This window comes from Microcebus murinus, chromosome 9 (genome assembly GCF_040939455.1).
Source record: "Microcebus murinus isolate Inina chromosome 9, M.murinus_Inina_mat1.0, whole genome shotgun sequence".
Lineage (NCBI taxonomy): Eukaryota > Metazoa > Chordata > Mammalia > Primates > Cheirogaleidae > Microcebus > Microcebus murinus.
The window spans coordinates 9259914-9284676 of record NC_134112.1 but is presented as its reverse complement, the minus strand read 5'-3'; the positions used below and the strand labels follow the sequence as shown (position 1 = coordinate 9284676).

The following is a 24763-nucleotide window of genomic DNA, read 5'->3' as shown; positions in this document are numbered from 1 at the left end:
GGACATCTTGGAGTGGGGGCTTTCAGGTTACAGGTGGGTTTAAAGATTCTTTGGCTTGTAATTGGTTAAAGACATGAAGCTTTGTCTAAAGGCCTGGAATGTTTCAACATAAGGAGTTGTTATCAGAGATAAGCCATGGGACATACATTTGTTGTGTAAATTTTTATTTATTTATTTATTTATTTTATTTCAAGAAAATATGAGAGTACAAACATTTTGGTTGCATTTTATATCTTTGCCTCTCCCTAGCTAGGGTTAGAGATATGCCTTTCCCCTCCACTGTGCTCACCACATCCCTCAGATGTGGGTCTACCTGCAGGTGTGTCTTGCATACCCTTAGGCTTGTCAATGGGTCACAAAGGACCTCCAAGAACGGAGGGGGCATGATGAAGCATGTCTGACCTCCCACCGCCTGGCAGACAATTTAGTTTTAGGACATTCCTTTGGCCAAGAAGGGGGTCCATTTGGTCAGCTGGTAGGGGGGTGAGCCTTAAAATTTTATTTTAGTTCACACCCTGGACATTTTCCAAAGGGACTCATGGAAGCTGGCCTGGGAGACGGTGCTGTCCCTGTCAGGTTCCAAGCTCGTGGAGGTGTGTGTTCTCATCTGTCCTTCCTGTGCCCCTCCCAGCCTTTGTCCTGTGAGCCTTTCAGGGGCTTGATTCAGAGGCCAGGGATCTCCAGGCAGCCACAAGGCCTGGGACGTCCTTACTTCTCATGCCTCAGTTTCCCTGTGTGTAAAATGTGAGAAGGACATCAGAGGGTCTGCACCTCCCTTCCTGTTCTGGCACCCTAGTTCTGCGAGTCCCTCTCCCAAACTGGCCACACTGGAGGCCTGAAGTGAATTTGCACCACGAGTAGCTTCAACAACTGTTAGTGTATGGCCAGTCTTGTTGGTCTCTACCCTCTGCCTCCCTACTAAATCCAAGACACCACCTCACTTTGTCCACAAACTCTTCAGCTCTAGCGTCAGGGCTGGAGAGGTGGGCTGTAGCTGTCTAGCCCTGGGGTGATTGAGGGCAGGGTGTGAGAGTAGGCTGAGATAAAAGGTGGTTGGGGATGGGCTGGGGATGGGCTGGTTTGCAAGTGAAAGGCACAGTTCTCTGGGGAGTTGTTTATTGTCTCTAGGAATTAGCTAGTCCTGGGATTTCCTTTTAAATTTTTAACAGTGTCCTTCCTTTTTTGATCCTTCATAGGGGGAGAGGTGTTGTGTTTATGTGTTTCTCCTGCCCCTCTTCATTCTCTGTGAACTAGTGGATCTTCCGGAGAGCTTGTTGGTTCCTGGGTCTGTTGCTTTTTAAAACCCTCCCCCGATGGCTGGGAACTTTCCAGTGCTCCTGGGTTGACGTGGATGTGGATTGGTGGTCAACCCAGTGGTCACTGGTCTCCCATCAACGTTGCCCCCAGTGGTTTTATAGCAGCTGCCTCGGAAGCATTGTTGAGATTTTTCATATCATTTGGGTTTGCAGGTGGTGGTTTTTAATTCCATCCTTTTTTCTGCTCATGTTTTTTGTTTTAAAGAGCATTTACTTATCAGCTATTTGGTTATCCACACAAATAAAAAAGTGCTGGATTATTTCCATGTGTTTGTTAATTTACAAAATAATGAATTAGGACCTCGTTGTGAACTCATGGATTTTTAAAAGCATTGATGCGCTTTGATCCATTGCCATCTTTTTTTATTTTTGGTGCTCAGATTTCCCATTTTGGCAAGTGGGGCCCGTCAGCTGGCTCCTGTCCCCTCTGACCAGGCCCACCACCTCTGGGCGGCGTCTCGATAGTCTGCAGTTTTCCAGAAGCCCTGGTTTCTTTCCATGGGAAACGGGTTTTCAGGCCCATAATCTGGGTTGCCTTTGGTCCTGGGACTTTTCAGGGCACAGGGATAGGAGAGGTTTTGAGAAAAAGAAAAATAAATTGTGAGTTTATATTGATGTTTCCAATTCACTTAGCTTCACTCCTTTGATCTTATATTTGTATCTTTTCCATGATGCTGAAAATCCTAATGACAGTGATATTATTTGTTTCATCCTTCTTATATAAAGTAGGCTCAAAATAACATTGTGAATATTATTATCATCAATAAGACTACTGAATGTAATTGAAGATTTCTTTGTGGTTATTTTTGTTGGGAGTTATATCCTACAAGATGTACAATCAAATATGTGCTTTCGTGTAGTAATTCTTCTCTGTGTGGCCATGTTGCCAACGTGCTACCAGCTAGGCGTATTTCATTTTGGTTTTGATCTTTGAGGCATTGCTATTTTTAATTTAATCTTTCGTTTTAGTTACATACGATATTTGCGTGGTTCAGTTCCATGGTGAAAAATCTAAGTAGAGATGTGCTGAGTGGCCGTACCCTGCCCCGCCGTCTCCACCATGCGGTTAAACGTTTGTGCTGGGGTGGCTTTGACCCTCCCCTGTTCCTTTTTGTTCCCGTTTGATATCAGGAGCATAGGCACATGTGAAACTGACAGGGCCTCCTCCCAGTCCTTTCTGAGGCTGGAGGGACTTCCAGCTGTCCCTGCTGTGACGGACAGGCGTCTGCACAGTTCTTGAGTGGCAGCTCTGTTGCCCTTTGTGTCCCTCCCGCTGTAGCGGGAAGCTCCATGAAAACAAAGACCTTCTCTCTTTTCGTTTTCACTTTTGTATATTCGGTGCTTAACACAGTGGCTGGCATGTCCTGGGGCTCCATGAAAGGAATTGTGGGAGAATGAATTATGAAAGTTGCAATTGAAATGACCATTCTGCCCACCTTCAACTCTGTGGACGCTGCGGGTTCAATTTGTGCGGTCAGAGTAGCCATCCACACTCTACTGCGCAGAAATGGAGTTTTCTGAAATTTCCTGTTTCATTTTCCCACTGATAGCCAGACACTCAATCTTACAAAGTTCATAGCACTTGGCCAGTTTGGGTTTTGAATGCAGTCACTTAGGGGCAAGAACTGGATTAATTCAGGCCTTCCCTTCCCACCTTCTCCTTCTGCTGGGGTGGGGTTGGGGGGCTCCCAGGTCGTGGGACTTACCTGCTTTCTCAGAATGGGGAACAGTGTGGGGGTCCCTGCATTGTCCTCTGTCCTCTGGCCTGGCCTGCACTGCTTCAGAGCTGGCCCTGGAGGGGCTTGGGCACCTTAGGGCTCTGGAAGTGGCAGTGGATCTTCCTGGCGAGGGGCCAGCACTGTGTCCAGGCACTGGCCTCCCAGCCGCACCTTCTCTGGGGCAAGACGCTGCCCTTTCCGTGAGCACGGACTGTGGTCCCAGTCCCTGGCATTGCTGCAGTGGCAGTAACCACGGTGCTGGCCACTGAGCTGAGACCCTCACTCAGATTGTTGTGGGGTCAGCACACCAGCCTCCAAGCAGGCGTATTCAGACCCCGTAGGATACATAGGAGACGGCAGCCTGGCCTCAAGTGGACACAAGCGCCTGCTCCCAGACCCTAGCCTAGGTGACGGGCGGTGTCAGCCCGAGCACAGCCTGCTGGGGTTGGGGGTGATGTGGGAGAAACCTCTCCCATGGATGGAGGCCAGTGTCCTAAGGGTTAAGTGGCTGCCCTGGTTACACAGAGGTGGCAGGGACATTAGGTGGCCAGAACAGACTCTTACCAGCCTCTCTGCAGCCAGCTCCCTGTCAGGGGAGGAGCCTGCAGGGTCCCGACAGAGTGGACTTGGACACTGGGCTTTCCAAGGCTGTTCTCTGTCCCTCTGACAGGCTGACGCCTCCACTCACTTCCTCCCCTTGTCTGTGTGTCCAGGGCCTGGGGATGCTTTGGGAGCCCAGGGGCGGAAGGAGCTAGACATGAAGCCATCTGCATGCCTGATGGCACCCCCTTCTCAGAGGCCCGGTGGTGGCCAGGGACATATCTCAGGGTCCCCAGGGAAGATCAGGACAGCAGAGGGTTCATCTGTCTGCTGAACTCTGGGAAGATATTCCCATAGACAGGCCTGAGGGGACCCCGTCCATTCAGCTGCTAGGCTGACCCCCCACCAGCCTGGGGACTGGGGCTCCCAGTGGCCAGCACAGCCCTGTGCTGCCCTGACCAGCTCTGCGCCGGCCTGGGTTTCCCCTGAAATGGGGAGCACAAGTGACACAGGGATCGTGGGAGCTGAGACTTCTCATCCCAGATGCACTGTGGTAACTCACAGCATTCACGAGAACCTGCGGGAGTCGGCTCATTTGTAACAAACCAAAGCCACAGCGGGCGGAGGAGTTCCCCAGCCTTGGGAGACCATCTCCGTCTGCTGAGGTCCTTCCTCCCTCAGCGCATGCCTGTGTGAGGCCGTTCTCTTCACAGGCATCCACACAAGCAGCGCAGCGTGAGGGATGGGGGCGGCAGGGGTCCCCAGAATCCGCTGTCTGTTCTGGAGACAGAATTGAAGAGGCTTGCAGAAGTGGACCACGACGCCACGCTTCTTACTCACTGTCTTTTGTTTGGGAAAATGCCTTTTTTTTTTTTTTTTTGAGACAGAGTCTCACTTTGTTGTCCAGGCTAGAGTGAGTGCCGTGGCGTCAGCCTAGCTCACAGCAACCTCAAACTCCTGGGCTCGAGTGATCCTTCTGCCTCAGCCTCCCGAGTAGCTGGGACTACAGGCATGCGCCACCATGCCTGGCTAATTTTTTCTCTATATATTAGTTGGCCAATTAATTTCTTTCTATTTATAGTAGAGACGGAGTCTCACTCTTGCTCAGGCTGGTTTTGAACTCCTGACCTTGAGCAATCCGCCCGCCTCAGCCTCCCAGAGAGCTAGGATTACAGACGTGAGCCACCACGCCTGGCCAAAAAATGCCATATTTTTCCAAAAAATGTTATTTATGTTAACACCGAATGGATATTATTATTTTTAAATGATTCGTACGTTTGAAAAAGTTTCTTAGTAGTTGCTTCTTATTGGTAAATGTCTGTGGCTATAAGCCATCTACGAATACATTTTTTGTGAGGTCCTCAGTTATTTCAAGATGTAAAGGGGTCCTAAAATGGAAATATTTTGGAACTGCTGTTTTAATGCTTTCCTTGAGAACAACAGTCACAGTAATAATCCCAGCTGGCATTTATAGATCCGAATAGCGTAGTTGCTTAACCTAACTCTCCCCATCCTCATGGTGGCCCAAGAGGCGGGCGCGGCTCTTCTTATCCAGACCACTGTGCAAATGAGCGAGTGCACCTTCCCTGGTGTGCCCGTGGGTGCGGAGGTCAGGAGCCCCCATGGGTGAGGCCCGCCCTTCCGAGGGAGAAGGGGCTGTGGGGGGGGGAGGGATCTAGCATGTTCCAGAAGGGCTGTCCATGACAATGTGCATGGGCCACCAGGGGAGGTGGTGTGGAATGGAATTCAGGGAGCTGGGGAGGAGTCCCCATGGTGGTGGCTTTCCAGTTGCACCTCAAAGGATTGATCTGCAGGGCTGGCTGGCTGAGTGAAGAGGGTGGGAGGGACGGACACCCCAAGGGGAAAGAGGCCCTGAGGAAGGTGAGAGGAGGGAGGGGGACATCAGTGTGAGCCTGGTCCCAGCCCTCGGGGCTCTGCTGACCACCTGAGGGTGTGGCCTGGGCTGCATCGTACTGGTGCTCTGTGGTCGCCAGCATCTGGAGACCGTGAAGAAGACAGAGGTGCCCCGGGCCCCTGTGACACTGTCTCTTACCATGTGCTTTGCTCTCCCCTGAAGGAGAACCACTGTCGCCGCATCAAGATCCTTGGGGACTGCTACTACTGCGTGTCGGGCCTCACCCAGCCCAAGACTGACCATGCCCACTGCTGCGTGGAGATGGGGCTGGACATGATCGACACCATGACGTAAGTGCCCCAAGGGATGGGAGGAGCACTCATGCCATCCGCTGGTTGACTAGTGGAGGCCAAGCCACCTTCTGCCCTCGAGAGCCTGCTTTGCCCTGGTGGGTCTGTCCGGGGCTGCAGAGAAGGAGCCAGAATCAGGAGCTGCTGGGCCCAGCAAGTCCCACCTGAGCTCTGAAGGATGATTCTGTGATGGCCTCTTTTACAGTCTGTGTGTAATTGTATTTCTTTGTCCACAGGAACCCCACGTACTGTCAGATAGGCATGAATTGTGCAAAAAAAAAAAAAATATTTCCTTTATAGCTTAGCTGGACGAGTTGCTCAGAACAGGTTGGTTCCAATCCAGCTGAATTCCATTTTAAAAGGAAATAAGTTTTTGTTTTTTCTTCCTCCAGGCAGGTGATGGGTCTCAGGTGCTCTCTGTGTGGAGCGAGAGGGTTGGGATGATCGTGCACCTGTGTGGCCTGGCCTGCCTGTGTCTTGGTCCTGCCTGTGTCTTGTCATCATCCTTATCAGAGGCTGGGATGAAGGGTTTTCGTCAAGTCAGGGAAGGTGTGGAGCTGGTAGGTTGAGCGGATGGATGAAGTGTAGATCGAAGTTCAGACATCTCAGTGTGGAGAGACGGGCGTGCTCCAGTGAGATGGTGTAACAGGGATTGGTGTAAAGTTTCATAGTTGGAGCAGCAAAGTAATAGCACAAGAACTGTGTGAAGAGACGTGATGAAGTAGTGCCGGTAGCCGAATGCACAGTACCCAGCAAACGGGCTGCGGAGGCGGGTGAGGCCGCACTGCACCACCGTACGGGGGGCTGCCGCGCCATGCTCCTGCAGACAGCGTGACCACGGACGGGCATCAGAAGGGATCCCGCCAGAGCCTTGGGCGGCGAACTCAGTCCTGGCACCTGCCTGTTGGGGACACGTGAGCAAAGCGGGACCCTGCAGGCAGCTCCGTTCCGGGAAGCCACATGTGACACTCCCAGTGACGCCAGATGAGGCGTGAGGTCCTCCCTGGGGTCTGGCTTGGTGGCTCCCAGGTCTGAGCCCCTCTCCCTGACCAGTGAGATGTTCCGTGTGCGATCTGTGCCCACTGGCCCTTTTCTGCTGAGACCCTGCCCCCTGAGAGGCACCACCAGCTCGTTCCCTCCCAGACACGCCTTCAGTACTAAGTCACCAAGGAAACTGCTCCTGCTCAGCAGTCTGGCCAACTGCAATGGCATTCACAGTCTCAGCCAGCGGTCCCCAGCCACTGCTCCTCCTGGGCGGCTGGGGGGTCTTACCCAGGGAAGCCGATAGGCCTGCTGGGTTCCTGAGTCCATCCTTGAGGTGATGTTTGTTTCTTTGAAACCTAAATATTCTTTGCTGTAAAATGGAGAAATAGTGCTTGCATCTCTGAATTGTCAGGATTTAATGGGATCTCAGATTAAATGGGCCTGCGTAGAATTGGTTCTAGCAGCCACCGGAGAGACTGATTCATCAGCGCCGATTCTGCAGGACCCCTGTGAAGCGACACGGTTCCATGCACCTGTGGTGGTTCTGTCCACCTTGTGGGCGGTGGACGGCAGGCAAACCGAGAATCAGACTCTGAACAGGAGTCACATTCCTCCAATGACCACCAAGCATGCAAGGCGCCATTTTGCTAAATAGATTTAATCCACATCTCACTGGTCAGGGATTTAATCCAGATTTAATCCTGGTATGTGTATTTTTGGTTTACTGTATTGAACGAGGTTAGAAATAAATGGCCTGCGCTTTTCCTTCTCTGACTCACCTTTGAGCTGGCAAGTCCAGCTTGCATGTCCTGTTGTCATTGGTAGACCCTGTGTTTCCCTGGCTGGAGCTCTGGAGGTCCCACGAGAAGGGATGCCCAGGGCCTTGTCCCCCTGGCAGCTGGGCTGTTCCCATAGCACCTTGCTTTTTAACGAGCTGGTGTGTGTCTGAGCCACAAGGCATGCCTCAGTTTCTCAGCAGAGGTAACTTGGGGATTACCTCCTCTAGTTACTGGACTCTAGTTTTCATAGCCAGACCTGTTGAAAAATTTAAGGGTGGGTTTTCTTCAGGGGAAGCAGTGCCTGTGTGCACAGAGCTCCTGAATCTTGTATATTCCAGGTTGAGAATCCGCATTTTTACAGATGGGGAAACTGAGGCCCAGGAGGGGAAATGAGGAGCCCAAGTTGAGGTTATGAGTGTGAGCACATGGGGATCGGAGCCATTTGCTCTACCCTTCTTGCTGCGTCGGGGTGGAGGCTGCTGTGGGCAGGTGTGTTGGAAATTCTGCCTAGGTGATGGCAAGTAGGCGCCTGTGGTGTCCTTTCTCCTCTTTTCCCCTGTTATGTGCACGGCTGTGGCTGCAGTGCTTAGAATAATGGCTGGGGTGAGTGTGCTCAGTAGGTGCTCCTGGAACAAATGAACAAATGTATCCTCATCCGTCCTCTGTGAAGCCACGATTAGGTTTCAGCTTTGCAGAGTTTATTTGTGCCGTGGGGTTGGCAGTGGCCCCTCTGCCATGGCGTGGGCCACTTCCTCGTTTCCTCCCTGTCGGGGCCCAGCACAGAGGGCTTGGGTCAGGGCTGCAGATGGTGTCAGACTTCCCCCTGCATAAAACATACTGGAGATAAGTAAGTGAACCTCAGAGCACAGATGAGGAAAAAATAGGACACATAAAGCCAAAAAGTGCTGTGGAAATCACGTTCCTTGGAGATGAAGTTGAAGGTTCTGTTGGATTTGGGCAAAGCCGGCTTGGGCATCCCAGGAGGAATCCCTGTGAGAGCAGTTATGGATGCATAATTTATTTAGAATTAATTGTCTTGTTAACTGCAGACCTGATGACACCAGAAATTTGAGATATTTGAGGCAGAACCTGTTGGGAAAGATTGAAGATGGAGAGTATTGGTAGAAAGTGCCGGGTAGCGGATGTCGTGTGGCCGCGTGGCTTTGGTTGGAGGCTGGTGGAGGTGCCGCTCGCTGGGAGCTGAAGGTCTGCTGTGGTGGCTTGAGGGGATCTGGGGACGGAGGGGGACAAGGGTCCCAGACGTCCATGACTACAGAGGTATAATCGTTAAAAGTTCACAAAAATACCGTTTGCAAGTTTTGGTATTTACATTTTCCCATACTCATTTTGCTTTGTAAATTTTGGAAAAAAAATTTTAACTTCGGTGTTTTGTTTCAGTGCCTCTAATTGGAGATTTGCAAGTGACAGGAAAAACATTAAAATTTAAAAAAAAACATATTAAAGTGTGTAAAACTAAGTAGGTATTAAGGTATATCAATAGTTTAACTTCCAAATAGCTTTTTCTGTAAATCTGTGGCATGCACACTTCTGAGTTCACTGAAGCTGGAGACGTACCAAGACTCCTGGGACTCCGACTTGGCTGTGTGTCAGACGGCGAGGTCTGAGATAGCTGTCTGTTGTCACCACCGCGTGGTGGCAGAGTCTAGGTGTTTTCACACTTGATGAGATAGAAAGTACAGGAGGTTGGCCTACTCCCTTAAGCACTGGGTGAGATTAAATGATGTCAGAGATGGTCAGAGCCAGACCAGGTTTACACACGAGGAACAGGCTCAGGCGAGCATCAGTGCGTCCAAAGTCAGCCACGCTGGCCTGGGATTCCCCAAAGTTCTCAATTCCTTCAGTACCTGCTCAGCCTTCAGTTCCCCTCCTTGAGGCCCTTCCCCATGCTCTGTCATCCCCACCCCCATGCTCTGTCATCCCCACCCCCATGCTCTGTCATCCCCACCCCCATGCTCTGTCATCCCCACCCCGGCTCCTGGTCAGAGCCCTCAGGTAACCAGCCTCACATCTGGACAAGGCTCCAGTACCTGCCCCTGAGAATGGGACATTTGCACTGAGGCCCAAGGCCATGTGTGTGTCAGGAAGCAGATGGGGAGGCAGAGAAAGTGCTTGGGCTGCAGATCTTGTCCCCTGTTCCTGGCGGGTTGTCACCTCCCTGTGGCCAGCAGGCAGGTGTGGACCCTCCTGATAGGGCAGTGGCTGCATAGAGCCCTTTGTGAACCCAGACCATCCTGCCGCCACCCTCCAAAGACAGTGGTGACCAGACCCATGTGGGATTCGGGGGATCACTTCCCTTTAGAGACTGCCCTGGGGGGGAAGGAGACTCATGGGCTGGTGTGGATGCTCTGTGAGCTGGCCGGGAGCATGGCCTGGAGCCACCCTGCCATCAGCTCGTGGGTGGCACTGGAAGGTGCCGCCATCCACCCACTAGGCCAAGAAACCTCACGCTCAGGCGGTGTGCAGCAGGGACAAGCCTGGCTCCCCTGGTGCTCATGGCCTAGTGGTGTAGACCACAGCGGGCCACCAGGTAGCGTGCCAGGCAGGCTCCACCCCCATGCTCTGTGCCTGTGTTGTAGGTCTGTGGCTGAGGCCACCGAAGTGGACCTGAACATGCGTGTGGGTCTGCACACGGGCAGGGTCCTCTGCGGCGTCCTGGGCCTGCGCAAGTGGCAGTATGATGTGTGGTCCAACGACGTGACCCTGGCCAATGTAATGGAAGCGGCTGGCCTACCTGGGTAAGTCAGGGGCAGGGTTGAAGGGGGAGGTGCACGGTGGCTCTGTGATTCCAATTTGACCCTCAATGCCAGGATCCCAGAGGGGCCTGCCCGTCCCAGCTGCATCTGCCAAGTGCATCCTGTGGTGGGGTCCTGCCCAGCCCCGCTGCTGCCCTGAGCTGGGCATTTTGCCCCTCTGGGCCTGGCGTACATCTGCAGACAGCCGGCGTTGGCCTAGAAGCCCAGATGCAGGTGCATATGCGGATTGTTGCCAGTGGCATGGGGCTGTCCTCACAGCTTCTCGCTGCTTCTCTGTTTTGCTGTCTTTGCCTTCATTTTCTCAAATGAAGATGGAAAGTCCTATGACTTTAGAGCCCTCTGTCCCTGAGCTCCACACAGTCATCCAGGAGTGGGCTCAGGCCCAGAGCTCGTGGACGTCTGGGTCACAGACAACGAGGTCTTTGGGCTCGCTTAAAAATGCCAGGGCTGTCAGTGGCCACGCATGGCGGCAGGCTCAGCTGTGTCTTCAAGGGCGATTCCAGCACACATCTCTGCTGACCACGAGCCCCGTAATCTCCCTTTTGTGGGATTTTGCAGCGGCTACCTAGAGCTGGCAGCCTCTCCAGAGTGCTGGCTGCCCTTCGGCCGCTCAGGGCCCACCATAGAGCAAGGACTTCAACGAGAGCTGGCATCTTCCTCTACCTGTCAGCTCCGGCAGGCCGGGCTACACAGCCGTCCATCCCCATGCTGAAGGAATGAATGCGGCACCAACTGAATACAGGAATGGACACCTAATTACCTTTCTAGAGACCATTGGTGCTTGGAAGCTTCCAGACAGCCTAGGTGACCTTCTCAGTTAAGGGTGACAGGGGTGACAGTGTCTCAGGCAGGCCCAGGGCCTCCCAGGAGGAGGCAGCAAGTGGCGAGGGCTGAGACCTGCTCTGAGTGAGCGCCCTGCCTACCCGGTGCCAACAGGAGCCTCTGATTGGGGCACCCAAGGAGCACCCCAGTGGGGACCGGATGAGAAATGGCACCTGTGGGCGGGGCAGCACAGGGACAGCACCCAGCACGTGGCACGGGTCGGAGTTGGAGAACCAGCCTGTGCTCCCCTCTGGGCCCTCGTGGTTTCTTCTCTTCCTGGCCTGGCAGTCCCTCACTGTCCCTCCCTCTCCCATCCGTGCCCTCCTCTGAGGACCATAACTGAGCCCCCCAGCCCTGTCCTTGCCCTCTGCGATCCCAGTGAGTCTGGGAGCTCTGTCTCCGTCTGCCCATCCCCCGAGCCGGGCTTCCACCCTGCTTTCGCCCTCAGCCAGCCTTAGCGTTCCATTCTGAATGCCCTGTATGGAATCAGAAGACACTGCGGTGAAGAGCGGATTTGGGATTGTGGGGAGCGGTTTTGAACACTGGGGAGTTTGCTTCTCATCTCACGAAGCCGCGTGCTGTGCTTGGGGGGTCCGTGGGTGTACTGCCTGCTCCATCGTGTTTGAGTTTTCTGCTGCGTGATGCTAACTCTGAGGGGTTCTCCTGCCCTGGCCAGGAGGCTGGCTTGGGGAGGCGTGCACACCCTGGCCCCAGATGTGTTTCCCACCTCCCTGCCCCACCCTCACCTCCCGTGTGGATACTGTGGCCAGGAGCCAGCCCTGACTTCTGGCCGCCTGGCGGGGTCTGCTCACTGCTTCTGCTGACAGAGCAGACCCTGGCTGTCTGGGCAGGGGCTCCCATTTCTCCTCTTCCTCACCACACTGCCACCTTTTCTTTTCTCACCTTCCCTAATGCATCCTTCTGATGTTGGTTTCTGTTTCTCTCCTTCGGTTCCTCTGTCCTCCCCTGGCCCTGTATTCTGCCTTGCTCAGCTGTCTCTGCTTCTCCTCCTGGGCACGTTGCCCTGCTGCTCTGCCCTGCCCGTCTGACCAGGGTCCCCCTCCTGGCAGGGGCAGACTTGCTGCACCGTGAGTGCTCCTGGCAGAGCCTGCCCTGGGGCTGGAAGCCTCTGCCTGTGCCCCTGCGGGACTCTGGGGACTCCGGGCAGCAGCGGGTTGCCACTCAGCCCGCCTCTCTGCCTGCTTTTTTTGTAGGAAGGTTCATATCACAAAGACGACCCTGGCATGCTTGAATGGGGACTACGAGGTAGAACCAGGTTATGGACATGAGAGGAACAGTTTCCTGAAAACTCATAATATCGAAACCTTTTTTATTGTGCCATCCCATCGCAGAAAGGTAGGCCCCAGAACCACCTGTATTGATTGGTCCTTAACTGCTGGGCCTGGACAGAGCTTTGAAGGTGTAACTGCTCCTACTTCTCCTCCAATCACTGCTGCTCTGGGTACAGGGCCCAGTTCTGGGTGTGAACTTGCTAAGACAAAGAGGGGTGTCCTGCTAAGGGCCTTGCCTCTTACAGGTGTAGGGAGATACCAAGTGAGGAGGGGGAGGGAGCATGAGCCCCTAGTCAGAGATCTGGGGTCACCTGAGGGCTGGGCCATCCTGTGTCCTCCCCCTCACCCCCAAGCCTTCACTGCCTCCCTTGCAATGTGGGCACGAAACCCTGCAGGGGGTTAGGGATGGGTAACTCCGTGAACTGAGGGGTGCTGGGCACACAGGTGGGCTGTGATCATCTTGTGTGGGGCACTTGAGGTCCCCCTGACCAGAGAAAAGTGATATAGACATGATCAAGAGTGACCAAGCTGCTCCTAGGACTCAGGCAGGTGAGGGTGCTGGGCTCAGGTGGGGTTGTAGGCTCAGGTGAGAGTACTGGTTCAGGTGGGGGTACAGGCTCAGGCAAGAGTGCAGGGCCCAGGTGAGAGTGCTGGGCTCAGGTGAGGGGTAGGGTTCAGGCGAGAGTGCTGGGCTCAGGTAAGGATGCAGGGCCCAGGTGAGAGTGCTGGGCTCAGGTGAGGGTACAGGACCCAGGTGAGAGTGCTGGGCTCAGGTGAGGGCGCAGGGTTCAGGTGAGAGTGCTGGGTTTAGGTAAGGGTGCAGGGCCCAGGTGAGGGGACAGGGCTATTTCTTGTGCTGGTTCTTTCTAAAGAAACAATTTATAGGAGTGAGCCTTAGTGTGACTGAGTGAATGCAGGCCTCCAGGCACCGTCATACTGACACAGACAATAGCTCTGGGGTCCTGTGGTTCCAGGGCATATGGAGATAAAGAGGTCAGGACAGCGGGCAGCTCCCTCTTTAGAGAAGTTTGGGTGGGTGGGAGAAGGGAAGAGTGGGAATGCCCCAAAGCAGAAGGGCGTTTTGTTGTTTCGAAGCATAGAGGAGGTTTGCACCTATCTGTTGGGGCCAGTGAAGGAGAAAGTGAGAGGTGGGCGGGAGGCCCGGGAGGGACTGGCCCAGGTGAGCCAGGGAGGCACTGCATGCGTTCTGCTGTGGGGCGGAGCTCCCAGCTCACTGAGAGGACAGGCACGCCGGCAAGAACGGTTACTGTGCCTTTATCCCCAGAGCTCTTAGGTTCCCACTTTTCTGTCACTTAGTTGGATCTTGGGAAGGTCCCAAGGGGTGCCTGGGTGACGCTCATTGCATTTGGCAGGTGACAGCCCAGGTCGTGAGGGCTGTGAGGGTGCGGCGCCCTGAGCCCTAGCTGGGTGCTGGCCAGCGTGCGGGCCTCCCGGGCCTTTCTGTAGAACAGGGCGTGCTGGGAACGGGACAGGGGAACAGAAACTGCGAAGTGACGCTGGTTCCCAGCCTGGGCAGTCTTCCCTGACCCGGGCTCAAACCCTCCCTCCCTCCACTGGGGCCCAGGACTTGATGGGTTGCTTTGTTTTTTCCAGGTCTTTGGTATGGTTTGAGAATGGACTGTCTTGGAAATGGGTTGAGGTTTTGTTTGCTGCTGTACCCCTGGCATGTCCCCCAGTGCCTGGTGCAGAGTATTGAACAGATGAAGCTCAGCACCCTGGGGTGGGGGTGGCTGTCAGAGTTACGTTCCCAGCCTGAGAGGCCACGTGTCCTTCACAGCATTTCTCTTTGCCCTTTGTGTGTTTGGACAGATATTTCCAGGTCTGATTCTCTCAGATATAAAACCGGCAAAGAGGATGAAGTTCAAGACTGTCTGCTACCTGCTGGTGCAGCTCATGCACTGCCGGAAGATGTTCAAGGCCGAGATCCCCTTCTCCAATGTCATGACCTGCGAAGACGATGACAAGGTACTGTGATTTCCCCAAAATAAGACAGGGTCTTATATTTATTTTTCCTCAAGAAGACACCCTAGGGCTTATTTTCAGGGGATGTGTTATTTTTTTTTAAGTACGGTACAACAGTCTACATTTATTCAAATATAGTTAAGTTGTCTTCTTCTGGAACATCACCATAACTCTCCAAACCCTGAATTTCATCCCGAATTTCTTGCAACTCTATTTCCTTTAGAACCATTGGCCCCAATCTCTCATGTCGAGCAATAGAGCTCTCCTGGGGCAGATGAGAAGGGCTGCTTGTCTTCTTTACCACTCCGAGATGAAATGCATGGGTTGTGCAGATACGCTGCGTAGCCACGCCCATCACTAGGTCTTATTTTCGTGGTAGGGCTTATATTGCACAAATGCTTAGGAATCCTGTTAGGGATTATTTTATGGGTAGGTCTTATTTTCGGGGAAACACGAGAAGCTGCCGTGCCCAAGCTGATGGGTGCAATCTCTGTCCTCCCCTCCCCATATGGTCTGACGCAATTTGGCGAGATCAGGACTCACAGTTCACATGCATATAATCTTGTAAACGCGGCTCAGTACTGAGCTACATTTTCTTTCCTGCAAAAATGTTTCTGTCATCTTGTATGTTTTGGCTTCTTGGTAGTCTATGCATTCAACCCTCACCTATGTATCGATCTGTATTTTCAAGCTGAAATCCCACCTGCCGTCGAAATCGCTCTCAGGATGTTCATTCTGGTCAGATGTTGGTTTGATCTGCAGCCCAGTGCCGTCCCAGGCCGGCCCCTTGCCCTTGTGGGAGCCCCTCTGGCCCCCGCCTCTCCTTCTCACGTCACATGAGCTCCTCTCCCGGGTCCAGTCTCTCGTTTACATGGATCTGAGCCCTGCAGCTGGCTGTGGGGGGAACAGAGGAGGTGAGTGCGGCGGCCTGGCGTGTGTGAGGCGTGTGTGAGGCCATCTTTACAGCCCTGCACTCCGGACAGCCTTGCAGCCTGCTGGTGTGTCGGGGTCTGGGTTCTAGGTGGGCGTGCTCGCCCGCTGGGGCTGCCGTGACGGAATACCACAGCCTGGCCGGCTTCGGCCACAGGCGTGCGTCTCTCACAGTCCCAGAGCCGGAAGTCTGTGAGCGAGGTATGGTTAGCGTGGGCTTCTACTGAGGCCTCTCCAGGGTATGTGGTGACTCTTTCCCTGTGACCTCACATGACAGGGGGAGAGGGCTCTGGGGTCTTTCTCTCTCCTCGTGAGAGCACTAATCCATCACGACCTCATGTAAGCCTAACCACCCCGAGGCCCCACCTTAGGGACCTTCACGTTGGGGGCTGAGGCTTCAACACATGGATTTTGGGGACAAACATTTGGTCCACTGCAGTTGGTGGTTATCTTTGTTTTGCCTCACTGTGTTCCAGCTTCCAGGGTTGCTGTGGAGAAGCTCAGAGCCATCCCACTTCCCGACCCTTGATGGGACACTTTCGTGGTCCTTGCTCTCAGGAAGCCTGAGAAACCCGTTTGCGGTGCCCCGTGTTCTGAGCCGGTGCTGTGATGTGCCTTGACTGAGGTCTGCTTTAATGCTCAGGGCAGCAACCCCCTGGACCCGGAGGATCGGTCTCTGGGCATACTTACGGGTGATTCTGGTGATTATTTCTTTCCCTCCGTTTTCCCTGTTCTTTTTCCCCCTGAAACTCCTATTTGGGGGTTGGCCCTTCTGAACTGGTCTCATTCTCCTCTTTCTCCACCCCCTCCACTTTCTGGAAAATTTCTTCAACTTTATCATCCAACACTTACTACTGAGATTTTAATTTCTACAGCTACATTGAAAAAAATTTTCTATGAACTTCTTTTTGTTTTCTGAATATTTCTTTCTATGACACCCTATTCCCACTTAAAGGGATATATTTTTCCCCTTTGTCTTGCTGAGATTTATTGTTATTATTGTGTTTTTTTGTCCCAGAAACATCTCCATTTCCCCTTAAGCAGCTTCATTTGTAACTCCGTCTTCCATAGACGTCAGATAGCCCTTCTGTTTGCTCTTGGGCGGTTCAGAGCTGCCTGGAAGTGCCGAGTCTAGGCAGAGGTTTTCCTCTTTGGGCTTCACTGCACGGCGTCCAGGATTTCCCGTCTTTCCTCTTGGGTCAGGCAGGGTCACCTGTGGGTCATCTTCTAATCTTCTGCTGAGGGTGGGGTGGGGGCCTCGTGTCTGTAACCCTGGGCCAGAGACCCCTGTACCCGCTCCCCGCCACCAATCTTCTCTGGGGTCAGTGAGGGCCGTGTCCCAGGAGTGCAGGGTGAGTTCTAGGGACCTGGTGCTGCCTCGTAGATAGTTTCTGGCTTGAGAAGCTGTGGCCACCAACACCTGAGCCTGTTGAATGTCCCTGGCTTTCTCCGTCGCCAGCTCGGTTCCTACTTCCTTGGGTCTGCATCGTCGATTATGACCAGTTTTCTGCTTTCTAAACCTGCATTACTGCTTTCTCCACTTTTGTTTGCTCTGCCTTTATGGGTTTTATGTCTTTTAAAGAAACTTAGTTTCTGCAGTTTTAGAGGCTTCTCAGGAAAAGGCAAAAATCTGCTGATTCTGGCTCCTAGCGGCTTATTGCATCAAGGACTTTCTGTGAGTGGTTTTGACTGTGAGCTCACATTCGATAGAACTTTATCTGGAAATTCTGTAATATGCTCTGTGTGCGGTGTATTCTATCAAACAAGATTGGCTTTTATGTCTGCCGGGATCTGGGGGCTACTTTGAATCAAATGCTTGGCTTGTGTTTTTAGATGTCCCCGATAGCTAGAATTTTAGCCCCTGCTGGGCTGGTGTGTGTGTGTGTGTGTGTGTGTGTGTGTGTGTGTGTGTGTGTTTCCAAGGGGGCTCCCCCTCCATTCAGCACTTGGTCCAAGACAGCTAAGCCACCTCGGCCCCTGTGGCAAGGTGCTTCCCCTGGTCGTTTGCTGAGGATGGGGCCTCCTGGGGCCTGGGATTCTCGCAGAGGCTTTGATCTCAAGTCCAGCCTTGCTTTTCGCTCAGGTATTCTGTGAGTGCCCCATTAAAAATGCAGCACTGAAGAAGCTGAGGGTGCAGCTGCCCTCAGAGCAGCCGTGGCTCCCGCTTCCCTGTCCCCTCTGGACTCCCCCCTGCCTGAATGTTTCTGTTCCCTGATCTTTTTCCTTACTTTCTTGCCAGTTCATTTGTGCATTTTTAAAGGTGTGTGTTTTAATATTGTTTGTCAGATTTAGAATGGGAGGATTTTTAGGCTATCTTGTTGGCCATATTATCGGCAGCACAAGAAGAGATTTAATTGCTATCTTCTTCCCACAGCACCAGAGCCCCCATCCAACTCCACAGAGTGGGGATGAGGGTGAGGTGAGCCAGGTGCACAGTTTAAGTACATATCCAAGATTCAGTCATCAAGATAAATAATATTTCAAGCAATATTTTAAAAATCAAATTTAATCCAAAGGAATCCATGTTGAACTAAAAATCATCAAAGATTAAAATTTCTTAAAAGGCCGAAGATGCCGAGCTATTGTAGGCCCTGATGCAAAAGGTAATGTTGGAAATCAGGGCTTCTCTCCACCCAAGACTTACTCAGAGCAGTTGAGTTGGGGATTCGGGGGAACGCAAATCATTCTTTCTTCAATTGCTGAGGGGCACGGGTTTAATAAGACTTAGGAATCCTGGCGTATTCCTGGGCAGAGTGTGTCAGCCTCTCACATATTCAAACTCTGTTTGACAAACCAAGACAGGCACTTCCTCCCTCTCCTGGGACAGAGCCGTGTCTGTGGGATGGTCGCACTTTCAGATGCCAGGTGGGCACTGGTAGCATCATGCTCCCAGTATGGAAATGGCTGTAAACTTGGGCTTCCAGGGTCCACTTTCTCAGGCCATCTGCAGCCCCCACCCTGCTGCTGGTGCCCCCAGGAATTTGCAGGGAGCCTGCAGCCCAGCCTTCCTGGTCCATCCACTTCGGCCACCTGTGCCATCCCACCCCAGCCTGGGCAGACCTGCTTGCGTGCAGGGTCCCTCACTCCCCTTTCACCGCAGCAGCTGGAGCTGCCGCCCACATTCCTCATTTCCATGCACTCCCAGGCCACCCAAGCCCGGCTTCTGTGTCCACCATGCTGGCCAAAGACGTGGATGCCTGGCTTTGCACCCTCCTGCCTCCCCTAGGAACACTCACCGAGTGGTGGTGTGCCTAGTGTTGTCCTCTGCCCTCTGTCCCCACAGTCTCCCTGGACAGCAGGCGCACACCCATGGTCTCACCCTGTGCTCAGGGTGCAGGAGCCCCGGCTCCAGCTCAGACCACTCCAGGCATGTCATCTGTCTGCCTGGACTGGCTGGGCTTAGGGTCCAGCACATCCACTTCCCTGGCCCAGGCCTGGCTCTGAGCACCTCCGATTGCATCCCTTTTCTCTCAGCACTCCACCATGACTCTTGCAGACGCTGGGCCTTCCTCCCTGTCCCTGCTCCTTGTGGTCTGGCCCTGGGCCCTGCCCCAGCTTGGCCCCAACAGCCTCTTCCAGGTGGGCTGCACCCTGGTGCTGGGCCCTCCTGCCTTGGGTGGGCATCAAGCTAATCCTGGCCCCACCCACCTGTCATCTCTGTCCCCAGTCTCCAAGCTTGTGCCTCATCTGTCTGCCTGTCCAACCGTTGCCCATGGGGCTTCCTGCCTCCCTGCCTGTGCAGGAGCTCTCTGCAGGCAGATATTCTCCCTGGCCCCCGCACTTCCGGCCAGCAGCCCAGCCAGTACCTCCAGACTGGCCAAAACATCTTGTCTCCACCTCTGACCCTCCCCCAGCTTCTGGGAAGGTGCTGTGGGCGCGGGGCTGGGGGTGGAGGGGGAAGTGAGCCAGGGAGCCTGGGCCTGTGCTATTCAGATGTCCGTGTCACCCGCCTTCCTCGCCATCTTCCCTCCAGACCCAGCTCCTCCCTGCTGCCTCATGATTAGTGAAAACAAGTCCAGAGTGGGAAGAATATTGTCTCCACCCTGGGAGGCATCAGCGGGAGACTGAGAGCAGTGACGGGGGTGGCCTGTGTGGGACGCCTGTGGCGGTGCCAGGCAGGGCGTGTGTCTGGGACAGGTGCGACCTGTGTGCACAGGGCAGCCCCAGCCGCAGCGGCTCGCCTCTGCCGCCCTCCCTCGGCGTCCCGTCTGTCCGCCTCCCGCCCGCCCCCTGCAGACGGGTCGCGCCTGACCGAGCCGGAGTCGGGTGGGAGCGCGCTCCGCCGCCTGGGACCTGGGCGCGGCTTCGCGAGCAATCCCGTCCTGAGTTCTGGAGAGCGCCGACAGCAGCTGTCCTGTGGTCCCAGAGCCCCAGACCGGCCCAGACCGGCCCAGACCGGCCCAGACCGGCCCAGACCGCCCTCTCGCTCCAGTCCGGTTCTCCGGCCCGGGCGGCCGCTGGGCGGCGGTGTCGCGCGAGGGCACAGTCGGGCGCGGGTGGAGGGGGCTGTGAAGGGGCCGAGGCGAGGAGGGAGGCGACTATTAAAGAAAACTATTCAGTGGCACCTAAAACAGTGAGACAGACTTTATTCAGGACCATTGAGCTAGGTGTAGGGCTCACGGCGATAGGGTCTGGCGGTGGGGAGAGCGTGGGCTCAACTCCGCATTCAGCTCGGGCAAGCAGGAATTTAGAGCCGAGGAGCAGGGTGGGGGCGGTGGATGGAAATTGTGAGAGGGGTTCTGGCTAAACCTACCAGGAGGATTCTTGCTGAGACAGGCCAGGGAGAGCAGACATCACCTGGAGGATGAGGAACCCAATTAGATATCAAGGGCCATCGGGTATCCTGGGGGGTTCTTGCTAAACTGACTTAGCAGGGTTCTTGCTAAAGCTGGGTTTTACAAGGAAGGGCATAGTTGGGCTGGGAGAAGGTTTGGTTAAAGTTTGGTCAGGCAGAGAAACTTTGTCATATTATACACAGCTGAGGCCTCAGGGTGGGTGGGATCCACCCCTCACCCAGCGCTGCATGTTCCCCTGGGGGTTCGGTCTCTGACCCTGCAGCCAGGGTGGCTGAGCAGTGGGGCTTCAGGTCTCCCCTGACAGCTGCTCTTATCAGTACCCCAAGAATAATCGCCTACAATCAAGCTCTTACCCACAATGCATTTATACCTGTCAAGTTTCTCTTTCAGTACTCTCTCTGATTATAAAAGTAATTTATTGGCCGGGCGCGGTGGCTCACGCCTGTAATCCTAGCTCTTGGGAGGCCGAGGCGGGCGGATTGCTCAAGGTCAGGAGTTCAAAACCAGCCTGAGCAAGAGCGAGACCCCGTCTCTACTATAAATAGAAAGAAATTAATTGGCCAATTGATATATATATAAAAAATTAGCCGGGCATGGTGGCGCATGCCTGTAGTCCCAGCTACTCGGGAGGCTGAGGCAGTAGGATCGCTGAGCCCCGGAGATTGAGGTTGCTGTGAGCTAGGCTGACGCCACGGCACTCACTCTAGCCTGGGCAACAAAGCGAGACTCTGTCTCAAAAAAAAAAAAAAAAAAAAAAAGTAATTTATTGTGGAAAATACAGAGAAATACAAACTGCACAAAAGAGAACATGAAAAACATTTATCTTTAATTCTCACAAAACTATCATTAACATTTTGTTCCTTCCAGTGTCTTAATGCGTGTGTCTTTGCAATTTTTAATAAACTTGATTGGATGATATATATACAGTTTGCTTATATTTTCACTTGCCAATATATTATAAACATTTGCTTATATTATTAAATATTTGTCAAGACTATGTTTTTTTTTTTTTTTTTTTTTGAGACAGAGTCTCATTCTGTTTCCTGGGCAAGAGTTCCATAATGTCAGCTCAGCTCACGGCAACCTCAAACTCCTGGGCTCAAGCAATCCTCCTGCCTCAGCCTCCCGAGTAGCTGGGACTACAGGCATGCTCCACCATGCCCGGCTAATTTTTTCTCTATATATTTTTAGTTGGCCAATTAATTGCTTTCTATTTTTTTGTTGTTGTTGTTAGTAGAGACGGGGTCTCGCTCTTGCTCAGGCTGGTTTTGAACTCCTGACCTTGAGCAGTCCGCCTGCCTTGGCTTCCCAGAGTGCTAGGATTACAGAGACTATTTACTCCATTGATATTTAGGCAATTTCTATTTTCTTTTAAAGGAAGCAAGTCATGCACAACATTTTTGTCCATGAAAGTGCATTCACATCTCTGATCGTTTCGTAAAGTGAAGTCTGGTGCATCTGATGTCTGTGTGTGTGTTTGTGCAGCTGGTTAGAAGCTGTGATGCTCCCTGCTGACCGTGCCAATCAGGTTGGGGACGTGCATGGTGACACTTTTCTATTCTAGTTTCCTAATACTCAACAGCACATTTGTCCCTTGAATATAATAGGTGCACCTAGGAGTCCTCCAATTCTCTTTTTTTTGAATGCTGTTTTTGTCCTTCTCTTCTTCATACTTAGATTTGTAAGCTTATTTATTAAAAAAAAAAAAAGGTAAAGCAATGTCCACACATGATACGAAAATTAAGGCCTCCACAATCTCTATCATTTTGTGTTTCCTTCCAGAAATCAAATGTGTGTGTGTGCCCTAGAAGGTGAATGCAAGTGGAATTTACCATGTTGTCCCATACCCTCTTTTCCCTCAGTGACTGGCCTTAGCAATCTTAGAGGCACAAATTCCAGTCATTTCTAAGTGGCTGGATGGCCTCCGGCTGCAGGCACAAGATGCGAAGGCCCCTGGCTTGCTGGTAGAAGGGCACTTTATTTCTAGTGGTTCTCATGCCCACTGGTGCTGTGAATGTCCTTTTTTACAGACATTTTAGCAAGTGTTACAAGGATAGCCTGGGGGTATTTCTTTGTAGTGAAATTGCTGGGTTAAATGGTATGTTGATTTTAATTTGGGATAGCTGTTGCCAAATTGTTCTCTCCCAAGCACTGGCTGTGCTCCCTCCCACCAAGGGTCCATATGAGCCCTGGCCTCCTCACCCATGCCAACACTGCGCTTTAGCACGGTTTAAAATGTCACCAGTGTGCTTCATGCTATGTCTTTCTTTCTCTGTTTCTGATCCACCTAGGGCCTCTCCTACCCTGTCTCCTGGGCTTTTTGTTTAAACATGGCCAGAGATTTTTTTAAAAGCATCATTTCTACCATATCTATCTGAATTTGTGAAAAAAAAAATGTTGGCTTGTTTGGTTAATACTTACTGAAACTGATTACAATAACTTTTTGCTTAAGTCTCTTGGATTTTCTTGATCTGTAATAATATGTATTTCAAATAATGACGATTTTGCTTCCTCTTTTCCATCCTATTAATATATTAAATGTAATAGAGGCAGGCATTCTTTTTTGTTTTGCCTTTAACAGTTTAAAAAAATAGAGTGTTTATCACTAATTTTGATGCTTTGGGTTAGGAGTAATGGTATATGCCTAATTATTTCAAGAAAGTAGCCCATGTGGGTTAGCGTTTGCATTTTTGCTTTTAATGAGAAGTGGATGTTGAATTTTAGAAAAGAATTTTGAGTATGTATTAAATGCTCAGCCTGGTGGTTTTTCCTTCTGACTATTAATGTAATAAATGATATCACTGGATCCTCCAGTGTTTCTTTGACATTATAAAAGCTTTCACCTATAGGCCATCCTTGTGACCTTGGGCTGCTCTTGGTACATTTTTAGATAAATGTTCATCATCTACTCACTGAAGGACAGCCAACCTTCCTCTATGTCACCTGCCCAATGTGTTGGCCACTCTCGTGGCTCTCAGTTATAGACAAGGGCTATGATTTATGATTGTGGAGGCGAAGCAGTAACCCAAGACACAGCAGGGGAGCTGACAGGCAGAGGGTACAGGAAGGGGACAGGATATGGAGGTGTGGCTGACCTGAGGATGGACCAATGTCTAACAGCTGTGACCTGGGGGTGGACCCTTTCCATTAATGTCTGACTGAGAGAGAATCTGAGTCCATCAGCCCTGATCTGAGGCTGGCTATGTGTTCAGCCTTGGGAAAGACATTGTGATCCCAGGACAGAGTCTACCCCTGTGAGTCTGGGAGTTTTTACCTGCAGTCTATCCCTCCACTAACCCGCCGATGGCCCAGTTCTGAGCCAACATATAGATGGAATCATACGGTATGTGATCCTTGGAAGTGGCATTTTCTTCACTCAACATTTATGTCCTTGAGATCCATCCAGGTTGTTGTGTGTGTTAACAGTTTCTCCCTATTTAGTGCTGAGTAGTGCTTCATGGTTTGAATGGACCTCTGTTTGTTACATTCACTTGTTGAAGGACTTTTTTTTTTGCTTTCAGTTTTTAACTATTACAAGTAAAGCTGCTCTAAACATTGTTGTACAGATTTTTTGTATACATGTAAATTTTCATTTTTCTGGGAAAAATGCCCTGGTATATGATTGATAGGTCATGTTTTGCTCTTTAGAGAAACTGCTGAACTGTTTTCCAGAGTGGCTGTGTGATTTTACATCCCCATCAACAATGTATGAGGGATCCAGTTCTTCCACATCCTCACCAGCGTTTGGTGTTCTCTGTTTAAAAAATTTTTTAGCAGTTGTAACAAGTATATAAGTAATATCTCTTTGTGACTTTATTTTTGCATTTCACTGATGGCTAAGGATGTTTACCACCTTTTCATATGCTAGTTTTTCATCCATATAGTCTCTTGCTCTTTGGTGAAATGTTCATGTCTTTTGCCTGTTTCCAATTAGATTTTCTTATTTTTATACTTTTCACTTTCGAGAGTTCTTGATATATTCCAGGTATAATTCTTTTGTCAGATATTTGGTTTACAAATATTATCTCCCAGTCTGAAACTTGTCGTTTCATCATCTTAACAGGGTCTTTCATGGAACGGATTTTTTTCAATTTTGAAGACATCCAATTTATTGATTTTCTTTTTATGAATCATGTTTTTGGTATCACATCTAAGAACTTTTTAAGTAGCCCAAGTCCCAAAGATTTTCACATACATTTTCTCTTGAGTCTTGCAATTTTATGTTTAATAATTAAATCTATGATCCATTTTGAGTTAATTTGTTATAAGATATACAATTTAGGTTCACTTTTTTTTCTTATGGATATGCAATAATTCCAGCACTGGTTGTTGAAAACCTATCCTTCTTCCATTGAATTGCTTTTGCACTTTTGTCAAAAATCAGTTGGCCATACTTATGTGAGGCTATTTCCTGGGTTACCTATTTGGTTCCGTTGATCTATTAATCTGTCTGTCTGCTAACATCATACTGTCTTGATTAATGCAGTTATTTAATAAGTGCTAAGATCAGGTAGAATGGTTCTTATTTTATTTTATTTTTTTGGAAAATGAGCTCTAGTCCCTTTTTCTCTTCATTTAATGTTAGGTAAGCTTGTTTATCCACAAAGAAATACTGCTAGGATTT

At 51.4% G+C, this 24763-nt stretch overlaps 1 protein-coding gene across 1 annotated transcript in view; it reads left to right on the top strand.

The window, feature by feature from the left end:
* Positions 1–24763, top strand: part of ADCY1 (adenylate cyclase 1) — a 137585-nt gene that overhangs the window by 77449 nt on the left and 35373 nt on the right. The window contains exons 5-8 of the mRNA XM_012763424.3: positions 5652–5779; positions 10140–10298; positions 12353–12494; positions 14261–14416. Of these exons, the coding sequence (XP_012618878.3) occupies positions 5652–5779; positions 10140–10298; positions 12353–12494; positions 14261–14416 (585 nt within the window). The remainder of the gene's footprint in view (positions 1–5651; positions 5780–10139; positions 10299–12352; positions 12495–14260; positions 14417–24763) is intronic.